This window comes from Eucyclogobius newberryi, unplaced genomic scaffold, assembly GCF_026437365.1.
Source record: "Eucyclogobius newberryi isolate DKJ021-1_F unplaced genomic scaffold, fEucNew1.0.hap1 SCAF_19, whole genome shotgun sequence".
NCBI classification, from domain to species: Eukaryota; Metazoa; Chordata; class Actinopteri; order Gobiiformes; family Gobiidae; genus Eucyclogobius; species Eucyclogobius newberryi.
This window is the reverse complement of record NW_027315823.1, coordinates 19,626,150-19,642,773: the sequence shown is the minus strand read 5'-3', so window position 1 is coordinate 19,642,773 and position 16,624 is coordinate 19,626,150. Positions and strand designations below refer to the sequence as shown.

Below are 16,624 nucleotides of genomic sequence, written 5' to 3'. Positions count from 1 at the left end.
ATTTCACATGTATACATATCAGCCAAACTCCAACAGTATCCCAGACTGTCGTGCCAAAGACTACAGTTTGTTTTGCCTTGCCTTGCTGACCCAAACCACAAATTGCATTATCAGTAATTAGACTAAGGTCGAGATTGCATTTAGCCGGCAATCTCCAGGTCGATTGTTGCGTAATTTCATCAAGCGCTCTTATCAAGCATCCATCCTAATAAACTGTGATGGTTTTGTTCCCTTCTCCCAAAGCCCCCTCCCGAGCCATCACCCCAACTTATACAGCACACCCCCCCATCCGTACAGCGAACTCCCCTACAATAATCTGTTGCAACCTCCAGCAGTACACACCCGTCTTATGATTTGACTTCATTTTTGTTTTGGTTTGAACTCTCCAAAATATTCCTTTGAGTTTGGATTCTTTTGGTTTAACATGTCTTTGGTTTAACCCCTTCTAACCCTTCTCCATCCTCCTCCCTTTGACCCCTGTCCCCCCTTATCCCTCCTCTTCCTCTCCTCCTCCCTCCACCTATCCCCAGTTTAGAGACGGCCAAATCCACGGCCCAGTCCTCCTCCATGCCGTCTCCCGTTGACCTGACCATGAGCTTCACCCAGCCCGCCCCCGCCTCGTCCTCTCCCTCCCCCCTGTCAGCGATGGGAGCGACACTGCCCCACGCTCAGCTCCTGGGCGCCCCGTATGGCCTACCCTTGTCAAGCCTCCTGGGGGTCAAATCCATCCCTTACCTGGCACTGTCCACCCCTCCCACCTCAGCAGCAGCCATTGGGGGTCAAGTGATTCCGGGTTCAGTATCGGCGGCGACTGCAGCGGCAGCAGGTCCGGTCCAAGCCCATGCAGCGGCAGCTCTGGCTTCGTACACGGCCAAGATCTCATCCGCTGCTAATGGCATGAAGAAACCAGAGAGGCAGAAGTTTGCGCCGTACTAAAAATGGGCAATTGAGGTTTACATGAGAGTGTAATCAGTGGACAGGGCAGAGCTTTTCTCACCCTTTCAATATTGACCTTGTTTCCCAACGTATTGCATGCATTGTTCTGGTCGTATCACTGATAAATGGGCTGAATGGAAACTGGAAATTAAAGTCGCTATTCATGACCAACATGATCAATAGCTCAAGATAATATAGACCCAAGTCACTGTCAACTTCAACAGCAGTTTTGCAGCCTTTTTTGCTCATATACTGTATGTGATGTAGGTGCTAATTGTAGAGGAAGTCACTGTATATGTTCAGTAATATATAATATAACGCATTTAATCAAAATAGTGTTCCTAAATTGATTGCTTTTCCAAAATTACCCATGTAGTAATCCATGTGGTAACAGGTTATAGTAATGGTTCGTCTTTCAGTTTCCCTTTCATACATTTTTTGTAGCTGAAGCCAGACCAAACTTTGTTGCACACTGCCAGACCTTTAGCACTGAGCTTTCATAGCTACAGTATGTGTCATATAAGTGCAAAATGACAATCTTCTATTTGTACATTTAATGTTAATTCCTACTGGTTGTTTGAGCAGAATTGTTTTTGCATTGCTCATTGTCATAAAAATTAACTCAGGGTGGACAAATACGTGTAGTTAAACGTAATGGCCATAGGATGAAATAAGTCTCATAGTAGAATAACAATATATTGTACAAAAGTCTCATAGTACAGTAATCTGTTTAAGAGATTTGCAAGCACTGCATCTATATTTTCAATTATTCTAATTTGGTCATTACTGTAAATCTAAAATGCCAAACTCAGGACACTAAACGGACATTTATTTGAATTGTTTGCCAGGATAAAAGTCACATACAGTATAAATATATAAAATAAAAAATAAAAAAGTTACCCTGTTTTCCAACAATCACAGATGGCCTTTTCTTGTCATTCCTGTCGACTCTGAAGCTCTGCCCTGTAAACTGACAGACACTGGTAAATGTAGCCTCACTTTGATATTAAAGGTTGTTTGGGCCACAAAGCCTATAAAAGCCATAGAGACTTTTGTGCTTTCTCTGTCTGCTCCTACTTCTAAGTCTATTGTACTCTCTTATTTATTAACTAATATTCCCTCAGAGAGTTGCTATCATTGGTCACTAACACTGAGCTGAAGCGCAGCCTTTGTATGACATGATCTACTTGTACACACACTTGTGCTGTTTTAGGATATTCTTTTTTTAGGCTATATGTTTTATAAAGTTTACAACACATTTTAAATATCTTTTTGTCACTCTTTCGTGGTATGTTCCCGGAAAGTATTTTTAAGTTATTTTTTAACTTATTGCATTCACAGAGATGTGTTTCAAAATAACGTTTGTTTGTTTTTTGGAAAATACACTGTAACTACTATCATGTTAGCTTATGCTAACCTAAACTGAATCTTCTGTATTATTTTAAGTGAGGACGTGCTGTGACATGTGCAAGTGTTCTTCCACAGAGCTAGAATAAAGGAAAGTAACATTTTTATTGTGAATAATAACTGGAATTATATCTGAACAAAACAGATACAGTTACTGAAACCTGGTACAAGGGATTGTCGGAAGACCCCAATAGAAATCCAAAAACAACTGTTGCAATATTAAAATACAGGAATCACTGCGGTGTCATTTATAGATTGGATGCCTTATGTAGCTCTGTGGATACGACCCATACGTAGCCAGGAAAAATTGAAGTTCTGTTTTATCCAAACTGGATGTCTGTGTTGTGCCAGGAACTAATGCTGCATGTTTGCTTGGCCTCACTAACACAGTCATTCACATGTATATACACATATGATCTGAACTTGAACTAAACTGGCCCACAGTTAAAAGGGTATTTACACAGAATACCACCCAACGCATAGGCCTTGGTCGTGCACTTGTGACAGCCTTTCACGGACATTGTGAACCTAAGCAATATAAAAACAGGGCCATTTGAGTAGCTACACTGATATCTTTTCAACAAATGCTCAATATGTAACATGAATGGGTTGTGATGCTTAGATTTATCTGTTATGGTTATGTTTAAAAAAAAAATAATGTGGTATATTAACAAGCTCACTTATTTTTATAAAGTTGGTAAATTTGAAAACTGAATAGAACTGTGGATACAATGCTGATGACCATGAATCTCTCCATCACGTGCAGTCCATTTTTGTGTTTCTTTTTCTCCATTGTCTGTGTCCTTCATCCGTTTGCATGAGTTTGACTTGAATTGATGTCTATGCAAAAACGTCTCTGTGTGGTTAAGGACAGTGGTTATGTGTATGTTTAACATGGTGCAGCTGGAACCAGAATGACTAAAACAAACAATGGGTCTGAATCATAACTTATCCTGCCTGATAAGTGCATTCAATTTATTTCTACAAATGTTTCTTGTGCTGTTGGGCAAGAGGTTAAACTGGAAGCCATGACATTAGGCACGACATTAGTCATGATATTAGCCATGACATAACAAATCTGTTATCCTAAAAGGGAAATTGCGATGAATAAGACAGTAATTTATTAAAGTCAATGACCTAAACTTGAGAACATACATTTCAAGCCGTTGACAAATAAACACTTAATTTGACCTACCGGAGGCAGTTGCCTCAGAGTTTAAGAATGGTTTAATTGAAGCAGTCTTGCAGGGCTGTGTTGTAAAATTAATAAATTGTGTTGTACAAGCACATTTTAATCTGAGGTCTTCGGGTCTTAATAACAGTGCATGAACAGTGAACAAACACTGCGTCGGAGAAAAATTATGCATGGATCGGCTGGGACTTTACAAATTGTGCAGACGTTGCTTTTGATACGGTTCACCATATGCTTGGACCCCAAAACAAAAGACAATGTGTACTGTACTGTTGGCCAGTGTTGTAAATCAGACCCATAGTCAATTAGAGTCCACGTAAGCAGTGGCAGTTTACAAGACACTAAACAAAAGAAGAACTTATTCATATAATCACATTAAAGTTATAATCGCAGTTTGTGTGTTAAACAGACTAGATTAATCTCCTTTAGTCACATCCTCACATCTTCACACAGGACCCATCAACATTGCATTGCACTTGAAACATGAAAAGCTCATTTTAGTCAGTTCTTTGAGCATCTTTCCATTATAGAAAGATGTCTCAGAGAAGGAGAGGAGGTCTGTTATTTGTATATCAGCCAGAGGTGTTTGTGAACATGTTTCCTTTTTGTCCATGCCATATTCTATACTAAATAAAATCCACTCAAAAATGTGTCCTTTCTTTATTATGGATATAACAATTGTTAATTATCTTTCTGAGGCGACACTACTGTTAATTGTTCATCATGTAGCAATATAATATTTCTTATCGAACTTACTCAGAATTTACCAACAAATCATTTTTAGAAATCATTTAGGAGGAGAAAGAAGCTACAACAGCAATAGTTTTGTTTTTGTTTTCTATTATTTGGGCTATTTGCATATTGTGTTGGCTTGTTTCTTTATTTGACTGGGCAAATCAACAAGAGAGTTTTACTTTATTAGTACAAAACTATAATACTATAACATTTCTTCCACTCACATTTCAATGGCCGAGTCTGGATTTGTCGTAAAGTTTTACTGGTCCACCACCAGATCAATGTTCTTTATCAGAGTAATTGAGATGTTTTGATACGTCCATTCTTGCCAGGAGACAATCCCACTGCATCTCTTCGACTACAGAATGACAGGATGACAAACGGTACATTTAGTCATAAAACAGGTAAGTGCATGCTATTGTTATACCTAGCATTTAGCCGTCATTATACCTGTCAATATGTGTGGGAGAATTTTAAATTTTTGTATTATATTTTTAAAACTTATAAGGCTATAGTCAAGTCTGTTTAACCAGAAGTTGAATGGAGACATTGTGCTTTTATCAGGTACTTAGTATGGAAGTATAACAAAAGAAGATCATCACTTTACATTTTGTTCATTATAAACCGCAATATATCTAAAACTGTGTAGTAATAGAAGAGGAATAGGGGCTGAGGGAAAACAGATCATTATGAGCCGGACAATGTAGGATTTCTCAAACATGCATGAAACAGTCAAAATACAACTTTGAGGAAACTAATGATGAGGAAAGACTGTTGTAGAAAGGTTAAAAGCTCATTAAAGTTGATTTTGCATGATATGTCCCCTTTAAAATGATAATTCATTTATCAAAAAGGGGAGCTAGAAAATAAATGTACACTTTAAAAAAAAAAATGCCTAAACTAAATATATGCCATGTACCTGTGTGATACAGGAAAGGTTTGGTGGACTGTTCTTCTACAGCAGTACTTTCCGGTCCTCTTTATGTAGCTACAGAAGCACAGACACACATTGGCCATGAGCTACTTTCTCCATAAACAGACTGAGATGAAAGCAGCTCGCAGGAGAGGAGCTTAGAGCTCAACAGCTGGTCAAATGCAAGACACTCACTGCCCACGGCAAATGCACACCGTGAATGTGCAAGTAGTTTCCACTCTCAGGTAATTTGACATTTGATCAAATTGTTCCGTATATACAGAGTAGAGTAATTGTATAAAGAGTGTTAATCAGATAATCACTGAACAGTTGTTGACAGTTACACACAGTACATGATATGAACTGACAGAGCTGCATTATTGCTCCATTGTCACTTCAAAACAGTCTAAGAAAATTTACATTTATAATATATAACATTTTAGTTTTATTAATTGATTAATTTTCTGCCACTTCATCGTGGATGACTGGAGCCGATCCAAGTGACTTTGTTTTATTTGGAGACCAAAATATGAGGTTCACCAAGAGAGCGTTCATCAGTCTTCTGCCTCGTCCTCAGCGAGCACTCCCACACGTGATATGGCATCATTTCAACTTAGAGACCAAATAGACAACTCAGAGAAACAGTAAATACATGGATAAAAGGCTCTAGTCCGTTTAATTAAAGCAGTTGACTAAAGGACACTGCACAGAGACAACGCAGATAAAGCAGTGCAAACAAACAGCAGGGGGCGACGTTGAGAGGAGCAAATTAAAACAGTACATTTCAATTTGACTTTTGTGCTACTGTGTACACCTCAGTGGAGGAATACAAAGTCACATGTTTGGAAGGAATTCTTGTATTCACGTTTTCCCTAATCGCAGGGATCTGCTAACTGCTGAAGAAACTGTGGCTGTGTTTTGGGTGGGCTGCAACTAACAATCACTTTGTTACTCGATTAGTCTAGCAATTATTCTTTTGATTAATCAGTTGTTTAAAACGCATAAGTCTGTGGATCCTGGTGGAGCACATTTACAAGTTCATGATTATTCGATTAGTGGATGATGATTTCAATAATCAATTAGCTGCGGTTAATTGATTAGAATGTTGCAGCACTAGTATTGTGACTGTCCTGTTATTCACAAATACTGGACTGAGATCAATTAGAGAATACGGATCGTCTTCGACAATAATAATAATAATCCTGTTTAGTGTACTTTAAAACAATGTACTTCGGATGGAGGACTTCAGCGATGGAGATGATTAATGGAATGCACTTGTGGCTGCACCAAAAGAGGCAGTAAACAAAGAAATGGATGACAGGGACTGAGCAGACTATCAAGGACTAAGACTATGCTCAATACATAGATATTGTGACTTCTTGATAATACATGTATTGATGTTTAATGCCAAAGCAAGTTCCTAGTTTTAGAATCCTGTTCATTGACATGTGTATCATGATACTTACAAAATAGAGTCATTATAAATTGCAGAGTTCTACACTTCTTAACCTACAGGCTGCTGCATAAGTGCTGAATCTGAGATCATAGGACAGTTGTATTCTGATATTGAGGACAGTGTGAACATGAAAGCTAAATGCATTTTGTTATTCTACTTAATCAAAACATCATTTTAGTAATCTTCAAACACCGGTTTTAAGAGCTATCCATGAATCAAGACACATAGTATCAAGTTCCAAGTATTAGGATTCGTATCGTTCAATGGACCCTGTGTGTGTTGCTGTATTGTATCGTGAGGTGCCAATAGTTGGTTAATGGTTAATGGTTAATTATTTACAAAGCAGAAAAACTGACTTCCGGACACCTTTAACAGACACTGGGACAGATGGGAGGGATACAGAAGCGGACACATACCAGACTGGCACTTTGTTTTCTGATTTTTTCAATGAGATGCTCTATTTATTTTTTATTTTGCCTGTTTTCCATTAAAAAAAAAAAAAAAAAAATCACTTCTTTGACTAGTATAAATTCATATTTATATGAATATATAAAACACAGAAATAAACACATTTCAACAAGCTCATTTTATGTGGAAGTAGGGAAGGATATTTTTCTGAAATAATTGGAAGCTACAGTAACAACTCGCATTTCCTGTTTGCCACAGTAAACAGATACATTTCACAATGCAAATAATAACCCTAAAACCACCTAGACATTTAGAGCTAACTCACTTTGCACCTGTAACTGACAAAACTGTCCAGGAGATTGTCACCAGTCTTAGTTCATCTACATGTTACCTCGATGTGTTACCCACCAGATTTCTAAAGGCGCACCTCCCCACTGATCAAGAGCGAGTTTTAACACTAACAGCATTGGTCAAGTTTTGTCTGGGACAAATAGTTTAGCAAAAGCTAAATCTAGGGAGGGGGAAGACCCGACTGGGTCCTTCGTCAAAGATACATACGCTCAGCACAGGCGTGTGCAGAGGCAGATAGCACGCTGACGTCTAGGGACGGTCAAACATGGGAAAGAATCAATTTAAAAGTGATGTGCCCATCCCGGAGACACCTGTCACACTGGCAATGTCATGAGTGTCTGCCAGTGTCTGCAGTGTAGATTTTGTTTTCCATCCGGCGGATCACTAAGCACGAACAAAATGCAGGACAAATAAAGGTTCTCTTATAGAAAAACTTTGCATCAAAAAGTATTTGGCAATTGCTCAAAAGCATGTTAAAATCAACAATTTTGCTCAGCCCTGCGAGAAAACTGCTGTTGTGATTTTGGCCACAAAAATAAACTGACTTGAATGCCTGCATCAAATTAATCAAATGAAACAAGCATATTTATATTCTGAAACACAAACACATGGACCACACTCAAAGATTAGGCCTATGTGGGAACTGGCCAACGCTGCTTTGTTCCTCCAGCCGCCCCTATGCCTGTAAATGCAATCCAATCTAATCAACTCTGGGGCTTGTACACCACAGCACACTGAACTCACACAAATTGGTCCAGGGACACACAAGTGCACAAAAAGCTCTCCCAACGGGGCAGATGCTCCTGTCTGACAGAACAATCACTAGACCTTATCAATCACAACAGACAAAACAAAAGAGCAGATACTGAGGAGTGGCCTGGATCATGAAAAGTAAAGGGATTGTTTAAAAAATACAAAATATGGTCATTTAGAGAGAGGGAATGATGAGAAGGGTATTACTTGATGACTTGGCTGTGATTGAGGTGTTGAAGATATGCGCCTGGCTTTTTTCTGAGAGTTGCGGAAACTACTTTAAGGAGAGTGTTCAGCCGAAGATTGAAGCTGAGGGGAAAAGACAATCACAACAAACCATTATGCCTAAAAGTTTACTCAATAAACCAAAAGTATCAAATAATATGGAAAGGTAATTGGTACTTTTTTTGGTATAAAAGAGTAGGAAGGCGGAACACCACTTCTTTGTAAAAGGCTGAGAAGTTCTGCACATGTGAACAGAGGAAAAAATGATTCACAAAACATACAGTGGATATACAAAGTCCACACACCTCTGTTACCTATGGCCTGGATGATTCAGTTGAAAAAAATTAAAATAATCCTTCAGGGAGGGGAGAGTAAAAATAAAAAAAACAAAATAATGTGGTTGTATAAGTGTGCCCGCCCCTAAACTAATACTTTGTTGAAGCACATTTTGATTTTATTACAGCACTCTTACGTCTCACGTCTTTTTGGATAGGCCTGTTTGTGTTTTTCCAAGTCAATATGGCCATCTTGACTTGGCCATATTTGCCCATTTTTCTTTGCAGAAATGCTCTAAATCTGAGGGCATCTCCTGTGCACAGCCCTCTTCAGATCACCCCACATCTTTTCAATCTGATTCAGGTCTGGGCTCTGGCTGGGCCATTCCAAAACTTTAATCTTCTTCTGCTGAATTCTTTCATTGATTTGGTCATTGCCCTGCTGGAAGATGAAGTTCTGCTTTATCTTCAGCTTTCTAGCAGATGCCTGAAGGTTTTGTGCCAACGTTGACTGGTATTTGGAAATGTTTCTATTCCCTTGACTAAGGCCCCAGTTCCAGCTGAAGAAAAACTGCCCCAACGCACGATTCTGCCCCCACAATACTTCACTGTGGTTATGGTGTTCTTTTGTTGATGTAATGGCCAAAAAGTTCAAATTTGTTTCATCAGACCACAGCAAGATTTAGCCTGGCTGGGATGTATTTCTTTGTAAGTAAAGGCTTTTGTCTTGCCACCCCACCCCATAGCCCAGACATGTGAAGAATATGGGAGATTGTTGTCAAATGTACACAGTCAGTACTTGCCAGAAATTATAGCCACCGCCCTATAACCATAAGTTAAGCAATTCTGTTCTCCCAAAATGTCTAATTGAATAAGACTCTTTACCTATCTGCAAAGTTATTATGAAACCAGTGTCAATCAATTCATATTAGATAAATGAATATTAAAGTCATATAATTATCTACCTGATTCCAGAAGCCCGTCTGAGCGCCACCATACGACATAATCCTCCTTCCGGTTTCATAAGGCTTGAGAGAAACAGACTAAAAAGCCATTTTCAGGCCACCCAGGGAGTCGGTGCATTGTTGACTTGTTGGTCACATGAACATTGGACATTTTACACAAATCAATCTACTTTATTGCATATTTTAGCTGCGGGACTTCTCCCTCGTTCTCCATTTAAAAGATTGAAGTTCCCGCTCAACCGTCAGAAGTGCCAATCTGTGGCAATAAGAGGAAACGTGGGTGGGGCAGAGTGAGGCCAATAGACTTGTAGCAGCTCAGGTTTAGTGGACACATCACCCATGTGAAGCTTATGAAGAGAGTGCATCCAGTTAGACCAGTTTCAGTTTCCCCAATATAAAATGTTTACGGCACACTTAATCAGAACTGAGGGGGAAATCATGTGTGAGGAAAATGACCAGGATTAATTCTAACATGTAATTGTAATGTAATTATGTGTGAAAATAAGATTAGATATTATACAGGGCAGTGGCAGAGAATTTGATCTGTACAGTAACATTTCATAGACCTATAAAAGAGCGCATTTATGATTATGCCCAATGATCATTTTAATTAGGCAATATGTGAGAGTAAAACAGATCCGTGTAACTATTTATACATAGTTTATGGGGAAAAAATAGATTATTAACCCAGTGCCAAGAGCAGAAAACAGAAACTACACAATCGAGCACAAATGACAATCTAGCTGTCCGTTTACAATACATATCAAACCTGCTGTATTTAAAACACATTTAACCCACATTTATTCTTAGTCTTCCAGATAATTGATGGCACTGGCATTTCACCACTAGTCATATCTTTGCACTAACCACTCGTCTATGCACCAATGGATAAAAAGCAAAACCTACAAATGAGCATATAGAACCCTATAGCTGTACGTCTAAAAGTTTGCGCATGAGAGCAATCATTTATGCCCTGTCCCCTCCCCTCAGAGGCAGGCAGCTGTTGCATTTAACAACAGCCCTCTCAAGCATAAAAAGATCTGTGTGTGGTTTGGCTGGTGCATCACGCTGAGAACAATCAGTCTTTTCCTCCCATCTTCATGGTGTTTTTCCCAAATGTTCTCTTATCAATTTATATACCATGCAATCTCACTTCATGTTTAAAAGGCATAAAAGGCATTTCATAAAAATGCTGAAGACACTATTTATTTTATTCAATAATATTCTTATTACATTATTTATGAGCAAATTCATTAATAATTATTTTTGTGTATCTCCAACATTTTGCACCAAATGAAGTTATTTTAGCCATTTTTTCTGGTGGAGGTGTCCGTCACATGCTTGTCTCCAAAATAATATTATCGCTTTGCCCATGATGTTCCACAATATGTGATTAAACTTATTCATCAGACATTTATTCAATTACTGGTGTGTTTTATTGGAAAAATAACATTGAAAAACACAAATTCTTAAAGAGAGCCGGCTCGCCTCTACACAGATCTGACATGTTTGATGCCTTATAGAGGTGGGAGATTTTTTTATTGAATATTGCAACTGTTCTTTTGGAGATCTGCAAAATTAAAAATGTAGTACATTCCCTCCAATTAAAACTTTTGAAATGATCACAAAAGAGACAGAAATGTCAAGTGTAGTCTTCCAAATAAAGGTAAAGTGATATTTCTGCTCTTTTGTGGTTAATTTTACAGTTTTGTGCAATACTCGAAGCTCAACCAAGGCATTTTTACAGGCACATTTTAGCACATTCCTAATGCAATCTAAACATCATTATTGTTTGACAGCGGCGGCTGGTGATGCAAAATAAAAAGGGGGCTATATGACATTACCATGTTGTTGGGGTTTTTTTGTGTCCAAGAGTGAAATTTCCACAGAAATGTTGTCTGTGATGATTCAATACAAAAATGTAAAATGTTATACATGTAGTTCCGGGTAACTAATGCCACTTAGAAGCTGGTCTTCTTGTTTTGTTTTCTGTACTGTTTTATGAAACCGGTACCAAAAACTGTTTGTGTTTTTCCTCTTCATGTAATAATTGCTACTCTGCACGATAAGATAAGATAAGATATTCCTTTATTGTCCCACATGGGGAAATTTCAAAAAATGTAAAATCAAGGTACTGTATCTCTGAGAGTTTTGTTTTGCTCTTTACAATCTGATATAGTATAAAGTGTAAAATGTAATTTTATGTCAAATGTATTTTCTCACAAATGGTATTTGCCTCTAAGTCATTGTATTACCATTACCAAGAGTAGAAATAAAGTTTGTTTACTTCATTAATTCAGTTTTATTTATAGCCTTCTTTCATGGGTTTTCTAATAACTTAATAATTCTAATAATTTATGAATAGGAGTTCAGAAATGCTTTCAGCGTTGGCATTATCCATCCTAATAAACTAAAAAAAATAGTTTATAGTCAAGGTAACAGTACAAGTGCTACAGGTTCGACACATCAGAAGTCTCAATTCAAAGTGCATCACACAACAGGAAAACTAGGCTCGGACTGATTGAAATCAGCCGTTTTCACTTCATCATGAATATAGTTTTTAGTCGAGCAGCTCATTCTGAATCGTTTTGGACATACCTTTGTACACTTTTGTCACTTTCCCTGACGCCGCCATGATCACGTGTGAGGTGTGCGCACCTGCTACACTGTGCCTCCAGCGTGAACTGCATAGCTCCGTGGCATAAACACTAAACGTGATGTAGCAAATCGCCCATTTGAGAAAGTTTTACCATGTTTTTTCCCATAGTGATGTAGTCATTTTTCTTGGGATCTGATTTGCTTAATAATTCCCATTACTTTTCTACCAGGCTCAGGGGTGATTTTCAATCAGCCTCACGCCGTACGTAGAAAAGAGACACAAGCTGAGTCACACAGCAGACCACAAAGTATCAATATATTTTTTTATATTCTTTTACATAGTTAAACTAATAATGTTAAAACATAATTCTGAACAAATTATATTGTTTTTAGTCAAATAATTGTTGAACCCCATTTGATATAGTTACATTACAATAAAATAAATACAGGCAATGAATGTGATTAATTAGATTTAGTGGACAGTGAGATTTAGTGGACATCCATAATGGCCATTGATCAAGAAAGGGGACAGTCTTATTGAGCCCACATAATCGTCGGCCTAATTACATGTCTTCTCTTTTTCTGGCCAGTCTGCCCACCAGCCCTGTCTCCCCCTGCCATACATGTTCACTTCTCTGCTTGTCTCATTACCCAAAGCATTGATCTTATGAGGAGATTCTGGCTATCCATGGGTTCAGTCACGTCTCTTATTTGTCATCACTGCCATGTTGACGACATCACCGCACGCTGTTGCCCATCTCCAGATAGTTAGTTAGAAAAACAGCTTATAAAATTGAAAATGAAAAGGGTTGACACTTAAAGAGGACAGAAGTTATGGGCTTTGACCCTTATCTACAGCGGTGAGTTGCAGACATTTACATCCAAGCGTCCTCGTCCAGAAGGCTTCTGCACTGGACAAAGCTTTCCAGAGCACAGACTTTGTGTGCGGGTCAGTGACTGTCTGATCCTAAATATAACAACCGCACAGTTGGAAATTAGGCTTGTTAAAATTATCTACAAGTTGACTAATGTTTTATTAACATAGCCACGCAATAATATGTAAACTAGCATTAGCCAGCTGCTAATTACCTGAAACAAACAGCACAGCGATCAGTCTGGAGTAATTTCTGTAAGTTCACTCGTCACTCCTGACAAGTAATCCATTTCTGGCAAAAAATGGGGTGTTGAGGTGTTCAGAAGAGAAATCCTTTGGTTTGAGACTTGTTGGTGGAGCAAACAGACAGCATAGCGCCTTTTGTCCTCAAGATGGCAGTAGCAACGAGTGTGTGACGTCACTTCGGACACATGAGGAGTAAAAACTAAAAGACTCACAAGATGGGGCCTTTTTACCTTGATGGGTAAAAGTCAGTTGACAAGAAAAATTGTGAAATTCAGTAGTTGGGACCAAGGCCTTCAAATGTACACCTGCATTTCCAAATCAGTAAAAATGCCAAAGCGACCCTAAAGATCCTCTCAGTCCCTGCGCTCAGCTGTGGAGATGCACTGAGCCTGCAGACACATGAGATACGGCTTTAAATGCACGTTTAACTATTCACAGCCACTGTTCACCAGACGTCTAACTACACTGACACTCTTATATACTTCAAACAAGTTTGTGCCACAGATTGTAGCGAAATGCTCCGCTTGTCTCCACCTCATCATCACATCAGCCGATAGAACCCCCAAAAGCACAGGTCGAGACTGAACTACCACCTTTAGAATCAGAATCAGTATTCACAAACATAGGACCTTGCTTTGGTGATACGGTGCAACATAAAACAATGAACAAGGATAAAATGATAAAACAACATATATAAGTCAAAAAGAAAAAAATATTTTAATCTGCTATAGGATCAAATAAAATGAGGCCAACAACTAAACACAACAGGGGACTAAAGCCCGTAAAAGGCCTCACTCACTGTTGTTGCCTTCATCAGATGTCATCACATGTCAGTATGGTGTGTAATCCTGACTTCATCATCCTGTGCTCCTGAGCTCCCTCTGAGTGTCATAAATCCTTAGCCTGCTAGATTTCAGATTCACTTTCTGCATGTTTCAGGACAACTAACATAGTAAAAACAAACTGCTCTTCTTTGAATATAAATCCCATTATTAGACCAAGTGAAAGCTTCAAACGAATCCATCTTCTCTTTATTTTTTTAGGATTTAATTTAAATCTTATGTTTATAGATCGATGGCTAGCCGTCATCAAACTTTCGATACCAAACACGGTTGTGCGCCCTCTAGAGGCCCCTCCAGTCAGTACAGTAGAGCAGATAGTCCTGGAGACGCAGTTTTCTGTACCAAAAACTTCATAATATTATTTCCAACATATTTTATTATTATAATCTTAAAAAATAGGATTTTACTGACATAATTAATGCAAAGTAACAATAAGTTTAATACAAAATGTAACATTTAAATGCTGAAATGTTTAGGCCTTCTGAAGGACTAAAGTCACTTCCGGTTCCCCTGTGGGAGTGGAAAGAGATGCTGAGATGAGAGTGTGTAAGTTAGTTTAAAAGTTGTCACCCACTAAGTTTTTGGCCTAGTTCTTTTCAGGTGTAATTTACTTGACAGGATGCTTATTTTTGGTGTTATCATTTTAAATTACTTCTTTTTATATTATATTTTCCCTTCCAAATTTCAACACAACAGTGCACAAAAACACCTGTGGTGTGATAAGATAAGGTAAGATAACCCTTTAATGTCCACACAAGGGGAAATTTCGTTGTTACAACGCAGTAGAAACAGGAGGAAAGGACAGATTATAGGAAGTTTCAAAAAAACACTCTTAATAGAATTCTTATGAACAAAAAAAAACCTCTTATTAACAAAAACTCCTCACCGATCTTAATATGGAATGGAGGGGGAAATTAAAATAAAATAGATAAATAAAAAAATGAAAAGATAAAGATAAAGACGGTACACATTTCTTCAACATTCACTTCAGAAACGGTTAATAAAGGTAATGTCATGAAGATAAGAATGTGTACATTTGTTTATTTAAATATTTAGAAAATATATCATATTTTCATCCAAACAGTGTCCTGCAGTGAGACGTGAACAAATAACCTTTTTTTTTTTTTTTTTAAACAACAACAAAACAGAAGGAGCTTATCCGTCTAATGCTTCCGATGCATAGGGTTAGGGTTAACCCTGATTGCATAGTCTGTCTAGAGATAAACCCTCTACACTATTTCCATCTTCCATGGAAATCTTCACCTTGACATGACTCTACTGGTGATGTTTACAATCTGAACCTGCTTATAATGTATTCCAACAAATAGCTTTCATTGGACCGCCAATAATTTCACATTAATATTTCAGGTGCTTTCCATTTCCTGGTGTTAAAGTCTATACCAGGAACTCACCTCCAACAGTGACCGGATGCCAACATTACCAAGGCAACAGGGAGTGTTCGGAAGACTGGAGTTTGAGTAGGAGAGGATGACATGAGGAAGCTTCATAATGAGGGAAAGACATGCAGGGTTTTAATAATCTAATCCATTCACTGGGGAAACTCTGAATCACCCATGGAGCGTCTAATGAGTTGAATTTAGTCTATTGATTCCAATGGCAGCAAGCTTTTCTAGTGAGCATGGAATCTAGACCAGATGCACCACAACAAAAACTGCACAGCTCAGTGTTATTTTGGGAAGGTTGATTTAACTTGATAGCCATGATATTTGAAAACCATGATAAACAAAATGTATGCTGTTCTCCAAAAGACACTCTAGTAACCCAAAACATATATCTATTCTTACACTTGATGGTAATATGATTGAACAAGTACACTATTACAAATACTTGGGCCTCTGGATTCATAATAAACTCTCCTTCAACAAACACATACAAGAGCTGACAAATAATCTTAAAGCCAGAGTGTCATGTGTTTTCCTCGTAATTGTAGAAAACAGTTAATCCAGGCTACATTTATTTCAGTTCTAGATTATGGTGATATTATACATATGCTTTCTACAGCAGTGTTAAAACCTGTGACCTCAGTTTATCATTCAGCTCTAAGGTTCAGCTCTAAGGTTCATTATAAGAGAAGGACACAGAACTCACCACTGTGAAGTATATTCTAAAGCATAATCTCAATAACTGGAACAGCACTGCCTTTTGTTTGTGTTCAAGGCTCTACTTGGCATTTTGCCTGATTATTTATCCAGTTTATTGCACATTAGTTTAAGTATTCGCTGTTTGAGGTCTCAGGACATTTTTATCTTACAATCCCATCGTGTCAACTCAGAGACAGGAAAAAAGGCCTTCATCAACTTTGCTCCCTCCTTGTGGAACAAAACACAGACTTTTTAAATTAAATCATTTATGCCTTTTAATGATTTTAAAGCACTGGTCAAGGACTACCCTCAGTGCCAATACACTTGTTTTATATAATTGTATCTA

General features: G+C 38.1%; 1 protein-coding gene across 5 annotated transcripts in view; it reads left to right on the top strand.

Annotated features, from left to right (window-relative positions):
- The window catches only part of pcbp4 (poly(rC) binding protein 4), a 119,925-nt gene extending 115,740 nt beyond the window's left edge, over positions 1–4,185 (top strand). For 4 of the 5 annotated variants that reach the window (XM_072452074.1, XM_072452075.1, XM_072452073.1 and 1 more), the window contains one exon: positions 531–4,185. In XM_072452074.1, the coding sequence (XP_072308175.1) occupies positions 531–936 (406 nt within the window). In that variant the 3' untranslated portion in view covers positions 937–4,185. Of the gene's footprint in view, positions 1–243 lie in introns of all 5 variants that reach the window. The other variant, XM_072452076.1, reaches the window with a different exon arrangement.
- The last annotated feature ends 12,439 nt before the right edge of the window (positions 4,186–16,624 follow it).